Raw genomic sequence first — 18,892 nt, forward strand, 5'->3', positions numbered from 1 at the left:
GATTCCCTCCATAAAGTAAAATGGTTTTCTGATGCCGTAATTTAGCATTTTCTCCCCCGTCTCTTAAGGGCCGGTGTGGGAGTGCCGAGTGTCCTTAAAAAAGAGAGGCCGTAAAGAGCGTTGTCAAGCAGAGTTGGGTTATGTAGACTGTTAAATGCCCTTCCATAGTTGGAGAATTAAACCTTCATTAGTTAGAGAAACAGTATGAGAGCCATATAATATTCAGAGAGCTGAAGGGGCTTGAAAGTAGATCCGGGAGGAAGGTGAACAGGCATGTTTGCCCTCTTAGCGGCTCCTGTAAGACACGGACGGCTCCACCATTAGTCCTCAAGCCCCGGGCACTAGTTTGTACTGGGCTTTAACTGTGTGTGCTTTTGTATTAAGTGTGTCTGTCTGTGTGAGTGTGTATTTTTGCCGATGTAAAGATGAATGTTTGCTCCTGTGTGTACGTGTATTTTTGTGCGTGCGGATGTGCTTGCCCGCGTGTTTCAGGTTCATGGATCTCTCTCTGGGAGCAGGTGTGTGTATGTGTGTGTGTGGGGGGGCATCTGTGGGGGTGGGGGGTGGGGTGATTTGGATGCTGTTTGGTTAATTGAGTGTTGTTACTGGAGCAGGTTGCTCAGTGCTTCGACCATTGTTTTACCTGGGTTGTTTGCTGTGAATACATCTACCTGTGTGTTACTGACTGCTGAGTTTGCCGGTTTGTTCGGTGTGTCTTTGTTTTTGTCTACGGCTCATTCAAACCAATTTTCATGAGACAACCCCCCCCCCCCAGAGGGGCAACCCAGAATTGTTCATCCGACTTCATTTGTAGAAACTTGAATTGTTAAACCAACCTTCAAAGCTTCCAAAATATGCAGACGACACACTTCAATTGTCTGACTGCACATCTACTCAGCTAACATCCAACTCATCAAGTCCAAAGATTTCACAGCTGTTTTCTCGTGTGAGGTGAGGAGTGAAGAGTTGGATGGGGTTTTACAGAGAGCAGAACGTCCATGTTCCAGAGCTCCTCTGGGTATCATCTCATGCTTAGCCATGCAGTAGACATCAACACTGACATGCTGGTGTTGTTCTGGTTCACTTGGTTGGTTTGTTGGTTAATGGGCTCAGTGTGTGCCTCGTGGTCAGGCGCAGGGGGTTTTCTTGACCCAAGAAAAGCTCCTGTCCCCACTCGCAGTGGACCAAACACCTTTAAAGCCTTTCTCCATTAAATACCTCGAAATTTTTTCATTTGCCTGTTACAGGTAAACTGATAAAGAAATAGGTGGATGGAGAGGGGCCTCCGACCTTGTTTTTGTGAGTGGGAGAAGAGCTTTCGTGATGGGTTGGCTTTTTTTCCCAGCTGCTAAGGCGGTGTCTCTCAAACCCAGTGTTCCCCACTAACCTCTGACCTGTTTGGTTTTGCACCGCCATTTTATAGGAGGCCATCATCGGAGGACTGCAGTCTGAGACCACCTACTCTGTCACTGTGGCAGCATACACCACCAAGGGAGACGGGGCTCGCAGCAAAGCCAAAGTCATCACCACCACTGGTGCAGGTAAGAGACGCCAAGCACACCAGCTTATTGTGGTTATAACAATCCAGGTTTGCCACGGCATATATTGTTTGGTTATATTTAAGACGTTTATCTCATATTTAACAATGTGGGTGGATGCTGGCTTGAAACGCCACATAAGCTAAATCTGAGCAGAGAGGGTAAAAGGAGGAATTTTCTCCCCTCCCTCAGCTTGAGCAAGGCACATAACCCTCAGTGACTGAACTGAAGCTGAACGGTTGAAGTCACTGAGCAGCTGCCAGGACTGGTTGGGTGTAACTGTGATATACTCAAGGCTCAGCGTTTTCGGTTTTTACCGATTTTCACCGAAAAATACCCAGATTTTTAAACTGATTTTCACCTGGATTTTATGTTTCCATGGATCCAAAAGTTGTTCCTGTTCGTGTGAGGTTATGTAACAGTGTCCTCTTCTGGCGCAATTCGGCATGCTGGATGGCTTTGAAAAATAAAAACCGAAGACGCTGAGCCTTGGATATACTATAAGGCCCAGAAGGAGTATATGAGTTAGAAAAGGTTTACAAATAACACTTTTGTCTTCTCGCCGTCTCTCCATCCATCTCTCTCCCAGTACCTGGTAAGCCCACAATGATGATCAGCACCACGATGGGCAACACTGCCTTGATCCAGTGGCAGCCACCCAAAGATATGGTGGGCGAGCTGGTGGGTTACCAGCTGCAGTACAAGCGCACAGAGGAGGAGAGCTACACCTCGCAGGAGCTGAAGAAGAGCGATGACCACTTCACCGTCACCGGGCTGCACAAGGGCGCCACCTATGTGTTTCGCCTCAGTGTTCGCAACCGCGCCGGCAACGGCGAGGCCTTCGTCAAGGAAATCAGCACCCAGGAGGACGTGCCCGCTGGCTTCCCACTCAACCTGCGGGTGACGGGACTGACCACCTCCAGCACGCAGCTGGCCTGGGATCCGCCGGCGCTGGCTGAGCGGAACGGCAAGATTATTCACTACCTGGTGGTGTACCGCGACATAAACAGCCAGCGGAATAGCACCAACCGTACGACGGACACACGCATGAGCATCCACGGCCTCAAACCGGACACCACCTACGACATCCGAGTTCAGGCCTTCACCAGTAAGGGCGGAGGACCGATCAGCCCCAGCATCCAGAGCAGGACCATGTCGACCTCACCGGGTAAGGGGCGTATGGCTCAGACTCGCATGGAAACATACCATGGGGGGGATGTTTGAATTGACAACAATAGCAGTAAGGGCTGTCACAAAATAGGGGTTATAAACCAGAGGCAAGGTGCCTTCTCATTTTGGTATACAACAGCTGTTCATCAGCAGAAGAATCACACTTGCAGTAAATCCGTTAATTTTTAATTAACCTTGAATCCGTAACATTCACTTTATCGCGCATGGGCACGTGTGCATACATACTGCAGGTGCATGCGCAAAACAAATGGACACTTTGCCAAGCTAAACATGAGCGCTGTCTCAAAAAAAAAATAATACCCAAACCGCCTAATTGTTTTCCACCTTTGTTTCACAGTACCCCGTCTCTCCTTGGTCTACCAGGCGCTGCAGTACAGCACTGCTGTTTATAGATTAAGAGAAAGCTAATCTCATTACACGCTACGGTCGCACAGCCAAGCCAGCGCATGCTCTCGCCACGCATTACACACACATTCGAACTGCACGCGGCGTACGCCTCTCCTTGCATTTTATAATCTTATAAATGTTAGATTCTTTGTGTCGCCAGATGTGCACCGTGTCTATTTTAAGGAGCAGGTTGCCCCTCCCTCCAAAGGCAAGCACAGCAAACCTCGCACCGTTGCATTTTTCAGTGGTGCGGATGTGGTAGAAATGGAGGGACGGGGCCTTGGGTGGTGAAAAGCTATTTTTAAAACGATCAGTAAGTAAGCGTGAGTGAGACACCCCCCCCCCCCCCCGTGACTTACCGCATCTGACCATTAGGTGACATTGTATAATAATTTCTGAATGTGTGCTGGGGTGAGTGAGTTGGGGCTGTTTGCCTCACCAATTGTGTGTAATTGAATTATGCTGCTTAGCAAGGATTACATTTTGGCACTGTGCAAGATGCCCTGCTTGAGATATTAACCCGAGGCCGTTTCAACCCTAACAGCATTCGCCATAAGCTTCGGTGTCAAAGCTGTTATGAAAACATCTGTCCTCCTCACCTGGGAAGTCCCGGAGAACTACAAGTCCCAAGTACCTTTCAAGGTAAGAGTCGCTGGGCAGCAGATGTGAGCAGTAGCAGCCCAGTAGGCTGCGTCCAGGTAACGTAGCGGTCTATCCCGTTGCCTACCAACATGGGGATCGGCGGTTCGAATCCCCGTGTTACCTCCGGCTTGGTCGGGTGTCTCTACAGACACAATTGGCCATGTCAGCGGGTGGGAAGCCGGATGGGAAGAGTAGGGTAGTTGGCCAAGTACAATTGGGGAGAAAAGGCGGGGGGAGCAACCCAGTAGGCTGCAAACATCCATGGAGATATCCCTATTCAATTCCCTGTTGATAAATGCAATGCAAACAGTCAATTAACTGCATAAAATGTACCTGAGCTGTCATTATATAAGCAGATAAAACACTGAAACGTAACTCGCACTTAAGTTTATTGCCTCGGAGCATCGTAGCCTCTCAACTCATTAACAACACACTGGTAATTGGATAAAGCAAAGTAAGATTTTTTTTAAATGAATTCATATTTTATTAAACTCAGGACACTGTAATAAAACTCGTTTATTAAATACCTTATGGAACAGCCAGGCGCTTTACACCCAGTTTTGAATATAGCCACCAGGGGACGACATGATAGCCTGACCTTACAATTTGCATTAGAAAAGAGGGCGTAATTTACATTTCATTCATGATGCAGGGAACAATGTGTTTTAAAAAATGTGTCAAAATGATAATATATCAAGTCCCACCTCGTGGTAATGGATCATAGACGGTTTGAAGTGTAAAGAGCTATATTTAGTATGCGCCAGTGGACAAGACTGCTGCCGGTTTACATGTTAGATGAGGTGTCAAATGGGACGACTTCCTCCCTTTACACATGATTTTTAAATGTGCATCTAATTTCACTGTGAGAGACAGAGCAATAGTGTCTGTGTGTGCATCATGTGGGTGTGTGAATTGAAAGGAGGGACAAAAAAAAAGAAGAGATTGCCACGTTTGTTCACAGCGTGAGTGTTTGTGTGTGCCGGTGTTCCAAGTGTGTGTGGGTTTGTCTAGAGAGAATAAAAGACAGCGGATAAATGACACTAAACCTTGCGGCAGAGCGTGGGTGCATTCTTTCTTTTTTTTTTCTCCACACTCATTTATGCATGCATCTATCTGCATTTATATCTATAACCCCGTCTATAAACACAACTGCACTCCTGTCCCACGTGTGCCCGCAGATCCTGTACAACCAGCAGAGCGTGGAGGTGCAGGGCAACCTGAAGAGGAAACTCATCACACGGCTTCAACCGGACACAGAATACTCCTTTGTGTTGATGAGTAGGGGGAACAGTGCCGGGGGTCTGCAGCAGCAGGTGTCCATCCGCACCGCCCCAGACCTGCTCAAGACCAAACCCGTGCTCTACAGCCAACAGCAGGCCCAGGGTGGCAGGCTAACCATCGACCTGCCCAGGGTGCAGACCAACACCCAAGTCAGGTCAGTCTCTGAGACCAGGATTAAACAGAAACGCTTATTTTGACACGACGCGTGGCGCGGTGGTTAGCGCGGTCACCTCACAGCAACAAGGTCCTGGGTTTGAGCCCCGGGGTAGCCCAACCTCGGGGGGTCGTCCCGGTTCGTCCTCTGTGTGGAGTTTGCATGTTCTCCCCATGTCTGCGTGGGTTTCCTCCCACAGTCCAAAGACATGTAGGTCAGGTGAATCGGCCATACTAGAATTGTCCCTAGGAATATGAATGTGTGTGTATGTCGGCCCTGTGTGATGGCCTGGCGGCTTGTCCAGGGTGTCTCCCCGCCTGCCGCCCAGTGACCGCTGGGATAGACTCCAGCATCCCTGCGACCCTGAGAGCAGGATAAAGATAAGTGGTTTGGATAATGGACAGATGGACACAGTGTAATTGGTACCCAACAGTGACACTTTACATGAAATGCTACATAATTTGTTCTAGACCCAGGTACTTTAAAAGGCTAGCTTGTCCTGAAACAACATAGATTTCTTACAACTGTTATTACCTTTACCCATATTCTGAGACTCTAGACCACTTACCACATCCTGTTTCATGGATGCCTTTATCAAAATCATCTTTCAGTAGGATACTGTGAGTGTATAAATAGTTAAACACACAACATTTAGTATGTAAAGGTATCAGTAGCAAGCATGGCAAGAATACTTGTCTAAACCTTAGGAACTGCATGCTATGTTATCTTAAACCTTTTTCTTGTAATGCGGTATTTGTGTCCTAATCTTGTTGCTGCCATAGCCCAGTGTCCTTGCTAGGAATCTTAAACGGGCCATCATATTTATTTCGCATTGATCCATCCAGGGAGACCCTCTACCCTCAGCAGGGTTAGTGCCGTGCCCTTGTCATTGAATTAGAGGACAAATTCTTACCCAGTCGAAACCTCAGAGTTTTACAGCCTCCATGTTTGGTAGTTAATACAATTTTGTGCTGCCCTGCTCCCCCGAGAGTAATTTCACATTCATGTGTGTCCCAGTGCCGGCCCTAATTCGATTCTTGAAACTGAAACTTGGTCTCATCCAACGTTGTTACACAGGGGCTGATCATGATTGCGACTTTTGTCCGATTGTGTATGGGTTTTCTGGGGGGGCGGGGGGGGGGATCAGTTTGTCGTGAGCAGAATTATACCTGACCCTGCCAAGTATAGTCTGTGTGAGCCAGGGTTTTCCATCAGCCACACATACACACACCTCCATCACCTCCAGACATAGCAAAGGTGAGGTGTGAGTAGGGGGAGCATGATTGGTAAAAAGATTACTGGGCTGTCCGCGGGTCGGCGCTGACTGACATGTGAAAGAGCACAGGTGATTGGAGGGGTGTGTGTGCTGAGGGGGGATGGAGGGATCTTGTTACACGTCTCGTCTCCTTTGACTTGACTGACTATTGAATCACAAAGTTCGGGTCTGGGAGAGCGTAGGAAAGGAGAGTGGCGGGGGAAGAGGAAAGAGGAGCAGCTACTCGGCCATCTGAGCTGGTTTTACAAGTGGCTGATGTCTGCAGTGGTCAGCAAAAAAAAAAAAATCTCCCTAGCTGAACAAAGAGAGGAGGAGACGAGCACAAGCACACACACTCACACACGCACAAATGCACACACGGAGTCGTCACCAGCCAGTCCTATTAGCCTACGGGAACTCTATAGGGATCGGGACTTGATGAAGGCTCCTCTCGTTGGGGCAGAGTATTTGTTCCGATCTGTGCGGCAGATGTTCGTAGTGATTAGCCATTAATTGGAGAATGCAGCGCCAATCTGCTCGCGTTCGACCTTGGATGGACCCTCTTGTATAACACTGGAGTTATAAAATCTAACCAACTACCCACACACAGTGGAAGTGTGCATCGCTGAATATTTTGAGGGTGTTATTAATACACTTGGCTCGTTTTAATTTCAGCCGGCATGCGTTTCATTGAGTGTCGTAACAAGAGCCTCTGTTTGTCTTGGCAGGTGGTACTACATAGTTGTGGTGCCGGTGTCCCCGTCATCGCGACGCTGGGAGAACCCGGACGAGATGGACCTGGATGAGGTGAGTGCCAGCCGTCAGCTGATTGGCTAATGTGTCGGGCCAAAGGTCACAGCTCCTCCTGTTCCAACTGGGAAGGGAGAGGCTAGCTGAAGCTAATGAGTTCTGTCCTCATAGACCCAGGGAGGGTGGGAGGAGTTTGGTTTGTTAAAAAAGAAAAAAAAAGACAGCCAGGTGGAGATTGTCCTGGTTGGAAGCCAGGTCCAGACAGAACCCATCTGGTGGCCCCAACGGCATTGGGTGAAGAGCATTATCCATGCCTTATGTAACTGTTGACTCAGACATGAAATATTACTGCTTCAGCGCCATCCTCACTTTTTCCCCTCCGTCACGTTGTTTAGGGTTCACCGGCTCCAAACGAAGCTCTACATTAGGTATTCTAGCAGTGACAAAGATCCACGACTGCTTTATTATTTCACCGACTAAAGGCCTCCCGTAATGGAGGGAATCGAAAGCTAAATGACATGTCTAAATATTAATACTACCATTTTTGAAGTAAACTTCTGAAGGGGTCTTGCGTTTGGATCTGTTCCATCCACTATTGTTGGAGCTCCCAGAAGAAATAACAGCAAAGACCTAGCGAGGGAGAGAGAGAGAGAGAGAGAGAGAGAGAGAGAGAGAGAGAGAGAGAGAGAGAGAGAGAGAGAGAGAGAGAGAGAGAGGGATGTGGGACTCCCAGAGTCATTAAACACTGAGCAGGCTATTGTCTCCTCCCTTCGACATAATGATTTAATAAAGCTACATCTGGAGCAGAGCAGGAGACACAACTGACAGAAAACAAAATGCCACTGAAAACACAATGCTGTAGCACTGTGTGCTTACGCTCATTTATTAACCGGGCTGGCAGCCACACCGAAATACAGGACCCGAGCAAGCGCTAATTGCTCGGTTCATTGCTACGCTTCTTTTTTTTCTTTGTCTTTTTTCTTTTTTTGCAAACTTGTTTTGCTATGCAAAGGGTGTTCTATCTGCCTAGGGTAGGTCTTCTGCTGTATGAAGGAACGGCATTAGTATGGCTTGGATTTAAGATGTGAGTGAATACTGTATAGTTTGTTCTTCAACACTTTGCATATAGTGCAGGAATATAATGCACATATATATGGACTGCATTTTATATAGTACTTTTCTGGCTGCAACAGCCACTCCAAGTTCTTTACAGTCAATGAATGCCCCACATACACACACACACACACACACACACACACACACACACACACACACGCACACCTCAACATTTTTTGCAAGGAGGAGCCAAAGATTGAACCGGTAACGCTCCAGTTACCGGATGATCGGCTCTACCCTCCTGAGCCACTATTTCCCCAAATATATGCACACATTAAACCAGAAGGGTCAAGGTACAGGAGCAAGCTAGCGTCACCATGGGGGCAGTTGAAAATGTGGTGTATTATTGACGGGAGTAAACCTAACGTAAACTAAACTAAGTTAAGATGATGTTCAGTAAGATAAGATGGACATCATTGATATTCAAAGGGCTGTCTGGTTCTTTGGTCGAGGAGAAAAGAACGGGATAGAGATAGATGAAAATTGGATAGAGATTGAAAATAAACTTGCATGCAAATTTTTAATACCACAGCATCTTCGTCATGCTAGTAAAGTTCAGAATTTGCCAGTGGATAGACAGCAAGTATTGTGTTTTTGTGTTGTCCCTCGATCTTCAACTCAGATCCTTTTTTTCCTGTCTTTTGTCCCCCTGCCCTTGGACCATCGTCACAGCTGCTCGAGTCGGGTGAGAGTCCCATTCTGAGGCAGCGCCGGCAGGTGGACTCCCCGAAGCCTTACATCGCTGCCAAGCTGGCATCGCTACCAGCCACCTTTACCCTGGGTGATGAAAAGAGGTACAACGGCTTCTACAACAAGCCCCTGCCCAGCCACCAGGAGTACCTCTGCTTCGTCCTGGCTGCCCTAAGAGAACAGGAGCATGACAGCAGTGATAAATACGTAAGAGACCCTTACAGAGTCACACTTGTACACACAAACACACACACACACAGTGCTCCGGGTAAAGGTTGGGATAAATTCCCTTTTAACCTCCATCAGTTATAAGGATCCTGAAATTCCTTCAGTTCGGAGTTTGCACAATCCCCTTTTCCCACACTGGTTTCCTCTGGTTCATCCAGTTTTCTCCAAGATTCCAAGGAAATGCATGCTAGACGAATACAAGACTCTAAATTGCCTGTAGGTGTGAAAGGTGTGAAGCCCTGTGACGGACTGGCAAACAGTCCGTCGTGACGGGCAGTATTTACAGAAGCAGATACTTGCAGACATTATAAATTGAAACAAGGGTCCTCCAGTTTAGTCACAGCCAGACTCTTGACTACACTAAGCTGTAATCTCAGTTGAAGGTGTGGAGCAAAAACTGCCATCTTTTGGTTGAAAACAGAGGCGTCGTGCTCAACGGACAACTGCAACAAGATTCTCTTCGACCAACCAGTTGTAGGGGACCAAAGAAGGGTCAGAGGGAGAATTAAAATTTTACTGAAACCAACATCGAATAGGGGAGCAGGAAGATCAGGGGTGGCAGCCTACTACCAGGTTTTAAGGCCGCACTTGAAGCAAGCAAAAACAAATATAAACACACAGCAACTAAAATACAAAAGCATTCAAAAGGATTTTCGCTGTTTCACATTGAAAGGTCACCACAACGTCCCAAACTCGGACTCGAACGAAAGGCCTAGTAGTGAGCGTACCAGACCCTGGCTACAGCTAGCTGGTCCCTGGGTTGTTAGTTATGATTAGCGGGTAATAAACGAAATAGATTAAACTGCTCTTTATTAATTTGATGTAAAAGCTATAGAAACAGAAAAGCATCAGTATAAAATCAATATTCCTGCAGCAGGCTGAGCCACCGGGGGCGACGTAGAGGGTGTGCAGAGTCTCAGCACAGGTCGACCGCCCTGACTGGTGCTTAACAAAAAAAAAAACAGGTATGGAATAGAAAAACACACAACCAGCCAAGGACAGACAACAAAGAGCGTCACAAAAAAACTTGTCAAGCCAAATAAAAAAACTACAGCAGTTGACTCAAGGCTGCTCCATACCGTTAACTCTCACCCATACTGGTCACACTACCCGTAGACCCACACACAGAACAGAACCAGACTGCACGCCATCCACCTTACCCCGGCAGCTGACAGAGACACCCAGGAGACCGAAGAGGCCAGGGCCTTAATTGGCACCCTGTATAGAGGGCGAGCTTCTTCTCATTCCTAATGGTGTATGCACTTCCTGCTTGAGTGCACTGGCTCCCCCACTGCACTGGTCCTGCAATTACAACTCCCTCGGACTACCACCAATCCATCTTGTTACACGATGACAAAGGCATTTTTGAGGAAAAAAAAAAAAGACCTTATCTTTGTATTTTTGAGAAATTGCCCTGAGATGGTCCAAAGTGAAATTGAATTGACCCAACCCTGTTCTGTACAAACAATCTTCACCTTTTGTTACCATTCAAATGTATCACAAAACTCGCCGTCTCTCGAGTCTTTCAAATTTACGGTGGTTGTTCTGGAAAGGGCACACCAAAATTGCTCTTGTTTTGTTTATTGCCATTTTTCCCTTAACGTGTGGCCGCCTCTCTTAAAGTCAGACCAACTTTCTCTGACAACTCCCTTATCAGTCCACAACAACATCACAGATAGAGTCTTGCCATGGCGGGGGGGGGGGGGGTGCACACAGGTCTCTTTACAGTGCCGATACGAGACTCTCGGCTATCTACGAGGAGACCTCGCGCTCTCGTCGAACAACTCTAACACGGAGGCCCGGCTCTCTGTGGGGTGGTGTGGAGTAAACTTCACTGCTGGAAGAATGAGAGCCGGCGATTGCTCTGGGCTTCATCCAGCACCCAGCCTATGCATATTCAGTGGCTGGGCCCTGGGCAACCACCATAGAGTGCAGAAATGTGTGTGTGTGTGTGTGTGTGTGTGTGTGTGTGTGTGTGTGTGTGTGTGTGTGTGTGTGTTCCATGCCCAAAACTAAATCCCAGATTCTTCTCCCCGTCTTCCTCGCCCTCTCTCTTATCTCCATCCTTCTCTCTCTCTTTCTTTCTTTCTGCCTCTCCCTTTCTCTTCCCTTGTCTCTCTCACTGCCACTGTCTCTCACTCCCTCCCTCCGCCGTGAAGAGGGCAGAAGAGATTGATTAGCGCGGCTGGGGTTAAGAGGGAGCTGAGGGCCTGGTCACAGGGGCTCGGGGTGCTTTTAAAGCAGGCCTGATTCCCATGAAAGGCTGTCTTAAATGTCCCTAGAGCCACCCCCCCCCCACGCACTCAACCCCCAACTTTAATCCCCCTCCTTTGCTTCAAGATAGCGGGGATGTGTGGGGGTTGCCGGGATGTGGGCAAGGGATGGTCGACTTGGTAGCCCCGATACACTTGACTTCAAAGCAGACACTTAAAATTCAGTGCTCCGATGCTCTCAACCCCGCTCCGAGCACCTGCCACACGCGCCGGGCCGGATCAGAGACGCTTAGGCATCGCATATACGTTTGACAGATACGTTCCCCCTGCAGGACACACTCGCACAGAGCTTATAGCTCAATCGCTCTGATCAATCAGGCTTCACGCCGGGTTGAAACCTTGCCAAAGTGGACGGGATAACAGCAGCTGTCCACGCAAACACTTTGGGAAACCTCAGTGCCGCGGGGGCGGGGGGGTGCAGGACTGGTTAATATTTATTACTTAAAAACCAGGGAACTGTAATAAAAGCTGCAAACAACTACCAGCAGAGTCAGCCATTCAAGTCTATTGCACATTGCTGCGTTGAAGGACCAAGGGACAAGCACTACAAATTGCCGCTGGAGGGCATTTTTAGGGCCCCCAAATGGATTGCGGGTAAAGTGAAATCACAAGTATGGGAGCCATCGCGAGGAGAAATCTGTTTCTGCAGTGTATATATATATATATATATATATATATATATATATGCAGTAGAGCTGGTCTTTGAATGTGTTATCATCCTACAGTTTCTGCGGTAAATAACACAGTGCAGCAGCTCATATCTTCGTCAGTCTTGCTACTGAAGGAAAAAAAGGCACATTATTAAATGCAGAGGTATTTGATTGACCATAACTGTCAAGTAGATTTCCTCGAGATTGCCGTTCAAGCACATTTATTAAACATCTTCACAAAGGGTGTCCATATAGCGTAGCGGTCTATTCCGTTGCCTACCAACATGGGGATCGGCGGTTCGAATCCCCGTGTTACCTCCGGCTTGGTCAGGGGTCCCTACAGACACAATTGGCCGTGTCTGCGGGTGGGAAGCTGGATGTTTCCTGGTCGCCGCACTAGCGCCTCCTCTGATCGGTACGGGCGCCTGTTCGGTGGGGGGGGGGGGGGTAGCGTGATCCTCCCATGCGCTACATCCCCCTGGCGAAACTCCTCACTGTCAGGCGAAAAGTAGCAGCTGGCGACTGAGTCCACGTGTATCGGAGGAGGCATGTGGTAGCTTGCAGCCCTCCCCGGATCGGCAGACAGGGTGGAGCAGAGACCGAGACGACTCGGAAGAGTGGGGTAATTGCCCAAGTACAACTGTGGAGAAAAGGGGGGGGGGATCCCCCCCCACAAAAAACCCCCATCTCCACAAAATCTATTAACGAAACGATACAGATGCTGCTGTGCTCCGTAAACCTTATTTTCCCACAATCCTCTCCTGATTCCTCTCGTGTCACTGCACTGTCTAACTCTGGGAATCCCTGTCCACAAGTCAAGTTTTCCAAAAAAACATCTTAGGACCTATACTAACTGGCATATGAAATGACCAGATGTAGACATTACCACATGTTGGGTTTGACTGACAATTAATGAGAAGAGTGCCTTGGAAAGACTTGTCCTTTTACCCCCCCCACACCCACACCCACACACAGACACAGACACACACACACCCACACAAATATATATGTACACACCATCCCCCACCAAGTGCAGATCAAACAGGGCTGTCAGTGTTTAATAAGGCTTCATATATCAATGGCCACGAGCAGCCAGCAGTGGCTGGAGGGAAACGGGAAGAGAAGAAAAGTTGGAGAGGCGAAGGGGAAAGGAAGGGGAAAAAGAGGGTGAGGAGAGATGAGAGGGAGAGCGAGAAGAAGAGACTGCCTTCATGTCTCCCCAGCACCCGAGGCCGATAAACAAGCCAGGGGAAGTGTGAAACGGGATGATAGACGTGGGGTGTGTATAAACAGTATCATTTAAAGTGAGGAGGGGGGCGGGGGAGGGAGGTCAAGGCACGTGTGCAGCAGAGAGGAAAGTAGTGTGTGTGTGTGTGTGTGTGTGTGTGTGTGTGTGTGTGTGGGTGGGGAAAAGTGTTGTCATATTCTGAACAGAGGAAAGAGGCAGGGAACATTTGTCTTGTGTCCTGTCCACAGCCTGTGAGTGCGGATGAGAGAGACAGGTAGTGGGATGGATGTGGGATGGAGGAGTACACTAATGGATTGTTCCTCCTTTAATAAGAGGAGAGGTTCGGCCACGGTTCCGGGGAGGAGCCGTAATTGCGATTGTTTGAGTATGTTAACCGCAGTTTTCTGTTGGCAGGCGGGCCCAGGCATTGGTATTCTACCTGGTCTTGGCGAGAATTGGCTTCGTTGCACCGATTCCGTCCACGCGCCGCGCTCAAACACACTTAGCGGGGAAGGGACTGGCCTCCCTTTGAAATTTAAACAGCTTTGACAAATAACGGAGAGTGTTTGGGAGACCTAGGGTTGACTCCTCATCGAAACATCCACTGTTTGCTTACAGAGTGTGAGCCAGCAGACCGCTGAGGTGTGTGTGTGTGTGTGTTGGGGGGGTGTCAGGGGGTGTCACGCTGGAGAAATCGGAGGTTTCGTTATCAGCATCGGCATGTCACTTCCTGTTCTTAGCAGCATCTCCCCCTAGTGACACTGTGAGGTGTCTGGACGCTTTGTATTCACACGGGCAAGCGGGTGGAAGGTGTCGTCTCTGGTGTCGAATGGAAGAACCGGACGAGTGAGAGTTAAAGCAGAAGGAGATGGGAAAAGGGGGGAGTGGAGAAGGAAGGGGCGGAGGAGGAGGAAAAGGAGAATGAGAAGGGGTCAGCTAGCAGGGTTAGCCAGCTCCCGCGGCCCAGCTTCTGCTGTTTGCAGATAAAATAACACTCACACATAGTATCATCTCTCTCTACCCCTCTTGTCTCACTACTTCTCTCTCTCTCTCTCTCTCTCTCTCTCTCTCTCTCTCTCTCTCTCTCTCTCTCTCTCTCTCTCTCTCTCTCTCTCTGTCCCCCAATCTCTCTCTCCCTTTGCGACACGCGGCAGTGATAATGGCGTGGGCTCCTCGGCTTCTCCGGAGAGGCGGAGAGAACAGAAGACACACAACACGCTCATTAGCATGTTTGTTAGTCTGGCGTGCGCGCCCCGCGGCTTATTTAAGGCACTTTCACGGAGAGAGTTGGGGAGCGGGGTCGGCGGCGGGCTAAAACAAGTGCGCCTGTGGTTGTCATCCGGGCTCTCCGGGGAGCAGGAGATGCCGGCACAGAAGCTGACTGAGGAAGCAGTATAGCCCACGGGCCAGATATACCACCAACTCCCTATACTGCTAACACCAGGCATTCTCTCTCTCTCTCTTTCTCTCTCTCTCCTCCCTCTTTCTCTCTCTCTCCTTCCTCTTTCTCGCTGTCTGCCTGTTTCTTTTTCACCCCACATATCTCTCACCCCCACACTCCCCGAGCTTTGTTCTCGCCCGCTCTCTCGCTCGGTCTACGTCTCAAACAAACACTTACAGGCCATCACACGGTTCTAAGTCCCTTCAGCCCGGATGAACACACACTCGTGGGAGAGCAGACGAGCCGGAGCAGAGGCCGGTCTCAGAGAGGAGGTGCGATGAGGGAGTAGACAAACACACACCCAGGTTCAATGTCTGCAGACACATATTCTCTCGCCTTCCAACCCCTCACGCTGGCAAATGCGCCGTCTCTCATTCACTTTCTTAGACATGAATTGATACTTAATCGCTGTGCTGCACTACCAAATACACACACACACACACACACACACACACACTTCTGTTCTCTTGATTTGACTTTTTGGCCCTGTTTACACTTGTTTTTAAAATGCGTTTTGGCCGATCGGGTTACAAGCGGACGGCGAGACACATCGCCGTTTACACTCGTGTCTATCACGCGTCTCCAAATGCGTCCGGCTGACCACTTGTGATCCGATTTCGTTACTCCGAAGAAGAAGAAGACGAAGATTTCCTGTTAATGTCCATGTCGGAGGACGCATTAGCGTTTACACCGCAAAAGATACGTGGTCAAATGGCGTCCCGGACTACCTCGGCAAGCGGTTTGAGTAACCGCTTCACGTTTTGGCGGTCGTTTACACTTGTATTTAGAGCTGTCCACTTGTGATCCGATCGCACACACACACAAAAAAAAAATACCGCACATTTTAAAACCAAGTGTAAACGGGGTCTTTGACTTTCTCTTTGTCATCAGACGCATGCTCGTGCATACCCAAACACACGCATACAACCACACGCACACGTGTGTGTGCCTCTCGCTCGCTCAAACACATCCTTTATTCCACCATCACTCTATTATGTGGCTGCACTGTTAGGGCGGAGGCACGAGGAGCTCTGCATGACGGAGCTTTTATCAGATATTAGACCCGCTCAAATGGATGATCCCAGTGTTATGCCGTGACCATCGGAGAGAAAGCGTTCTCTCTCTCCCGCTCCTTCTCTCTCTCCCTTTGTTCTGCGTCTCTTCACGGTTCTCCTCTCGCACTCCTTTCCTTCATCTGTCTCTCAGAGCACAGCTGCAGTCATTTCGCACATCGGAGAGGGGGGAGGCGGGGGGGGGGGGCGGGGAGAAACCCACATTTTCCCATAGATGCCCCTGCAGTGCCTCGGCACACGGCCTTCTTTTCCCTCCTGCTCTGGACCGAAGAGATGGAGAGCCTCGTAGTGTCAGCGTAGGTTGATTAAACAGGGAACGCGGCGCCGGAAAGAACCGATTCCAGACACGCACACACACACACACACACACACACACACACACATAACTGACTCCACGTTGTGTGTGTGTGAGAGAGAAAGGAGATGGAGAGAAAGACAAAATCTGTGCTGCTGTCGGTGCTGAGGTAAATGGTTCTACAGAACCTACTTGTCAGATTCACTGTTTGCACCCTGAGCCCGAGACACGCCTAATCACCTCTAACCCACATACGGACGCACACATACAAAACCTCCACATGTATTTCCCCGTGTCACCCGGGGGAGCAGGAGATAGCCCGGCTACGTGACGGAGCCTGGCTCTCTCCGAGCTCATCTCAGCTTATCTTCCCAATTAATATCTGCCCGCGCGCCCGAGAGCCGGCTGCTGCGCGGCTAATGATCCGGATTACCGCTGCCTGACGCCCTGCCGCTCCCGATGCATGCCGGGAGCCCGACTCCCCCGCGGGGGGGGGGGGGGGGCTGCGATCCGTCACCCCTTTTTCCCTCCCCTCTCCCCTCCTCTATAGGAAGGCGCGATGGGCGCTAATGAATGACACCCCGCTCGTCCTTCCCTTTCTCGTCCTCAGACTCTCGATATCGCTCATCGTTTCACAGCCCCCTTCTCTCGCCGTTTGTCCGTCGCCGTCCTGTCACATGGCGGGGCTCCCCTTTCGTGTCCATAAACACACAAACTGGCACGCACAAGCACATACTGAGATACCAAGCAGATATTAACAAACACACACGCTGGCACACTGGTGCACGCACACACACACACACACACACATTCACCACCAACCCTCCTTCCAGCCCCCTTCATCATTCAAGGAGGAGAGAGCGTGGAGATGTCTCATTTAAAACCGGGGGGAGAGGAACGCCAACACCTCCCCGCCGCCTCCCACTCCCCTCCTCCTCCGTCACGGTGTGAACACTAATGAAGAGGAGATGAGTCCTCTCCTCTGCCCTCATTTATTTCAGCCGCCAAGAGACGTGCACACTCATCTGTCTCTCTCTGTCCCTCTCCTCTCTCTCTCCCTCTCTCTCGCATCCTTTTCTCTCTCACTTCATCGCAGCCTCGCTATCCCCCTCTCTCTCTCTCCCTCTCCCCCCGCCTCTCTCTCTTACCCTCGTGCTTCCGTCTGCTGTCTGAATTTTCTCCCCTGACACAAACCTTAAATGTTAGCGTAGCACACTACAGCTAGTTGTCATTAGCAAACCGTCAGGGTTTGGTGGACGGTGTCAAAGCATATCGCCGTAGGTTCGAAACATCCTAGCCGTAGGTTGACATTGGGATGTTTCGAAACTTGGCCGTAAAGAAAAGGACCAATATCTAGTGGTGCTAAAAGAGGGGAACGTTGCTTTTCTGTTCAGCACTGAATCCGAACAGAACGTGTAACCTCCACAAACTACAAACGTTGCTTCAGCTCTTCAGCTAATATACTCATTCTCTCTCTCTCTCTCTGTCTCTCTCTCTCCCTCTCTCTCCCTCGCTCTGTCAAAACCCCTCTCCCCCTTACAGAGGACGTTCTCGGCGAGTCCCTACTCAGACCCTATCCAGGTGGTGATGAGCACTGTGTCCCCCAGGGTGGAGCAACCTGAGATGCTGTGGGTGATGGGCCCGGTGTTGGCCGTGGTCCTCATCATCATCATCGTCATCACCATACTGCTCTTCAAGAGGTAAGATGCTGTGCTTTTGTGTGAGGATTTGTTTCTGGGTATGTGTATGTGTGCGAGTGTATATAGGTGTGTGTGTGTGCAGGGATTTGTAGGTTTCCCTCCGTTGCATCAGGAAATGTAATGAGACACACTCTGCTCTGCCATTTGCATGAGGCTGCTCACACACACAACTACGACATCCAGTGCCGTGACCATGATATTCAGAGGAAAAGTGAGCCAAAGGCGGATTTAATTTTTCATTTGGAAAAAAAAAACAAAACCTTTATTTTCAACTGCTGGATTTCAGCCCAGTTGACTGTTTTTTTTTAATAGTAGCATGTAAAGGCTTAGTTAAAATGGCAGCTGACATGGCCTCCTAACTAGACCAGAAGAGCCTGAGAGAAATCATCTTTCCCCGTCTGTCGCTGGTCATTTCAACAGAAGGAAAGAAGATGCAACAGACGGCTTAACTAAAAGCTTAGTCAGTATACTCTAAACGCCCCCTCTCTTCTGGTCCCTTGTGACTCTGAGGAAGTACTCAGCCAGCCACAAAGGCGCTTGCAAGGTACAGCTAACCGAATGTTGTTGCTAGCAGGCCCTGCTAATGCTTGTATTAGCTTGTCAGCATGAATAAATAATTTGTCATTGACCAAGGAACGGTCGATGATAAAACTATAAAAATTCATGTTTAGATTTGACTTGTTCAGTATGAAAAGCCAGGGTCAGCCATGGTGTGTTACTTGTCATACTACCTCTTACATACGATGATAGTATCTTTTATTCTGCTGTAAACTTGTCAGTTCATGTTTTACATGCATGGATGTAGTATTTGTTATTCAACTGCACATGTACTGCGTTTCACTTACATATACTCTTGATATTATTGATAGCTGTACTATTATATATGTAGAAAGCAGAATATTTTGATATGAAAGAGGGCGGCACGGTGGCCCAGTGGTTAGCACTGTTGCCTCATGGCAAGAAGATCCTGGATTCGAACCCCAGGCCGCCCCGGGTCCTT

General features: G+C 49.1%; 1 protein-coding gene across 1 annotated transcript in view; it reads left to right on the forward strand.

Moving 5' to 3' along the window:
- Nucleotides 1–18,892, forward strand: part of LOC130124096 (receptor-type tyrosine-protein phosphatase F-like) — a 170,711-nt gene that overhangs the window by 114,523 nt on the left and 37,296 nt on the right. Inside the window, exons 14-20 of the mRNA XM_056293492.1 lie at nt 1,424–1,541; nt 2,128–2,706; nt 3,661–3,758; nt 4,937–5,193; nt 7,177–7,255; nt 8,987–9,211; nt 17,735–17,892. Of these exons, the coding sequence (XP_056149467.1) occupies nt 1,424–1,541; nt 2,128–2,706; nt 3,661–3,758; nt 4,937–5,193; nt 7,177–7,255; nt 8,987–9,211; nt 17,735–17,892 (1,514 nt within the window). The remainder of the gene's footprint in view (nt 1–1,423; nt 1,542–2,127; nt 2,707–3,660; nt 3,759–4,936; nt 5,194–7,176; nt 7,256–8,986; nt 9,212–17,734; nt 17,893–18,892) is intronic.

Source organism: Lampris incognitus, chromosome 14 (genome assembly GCF_029633865.1).
Source record: "Lampris incognitus isolate fLamInc1 chromosome 14, fLamInc1.hap2, whole genome shotgun sequence".
Taxonomy (NCBI): Eukaryota; Metazoa; Chordata; class Actinopteri; order Lampriformes; family Lampridae; genus Lampris; species Lampris incognitus.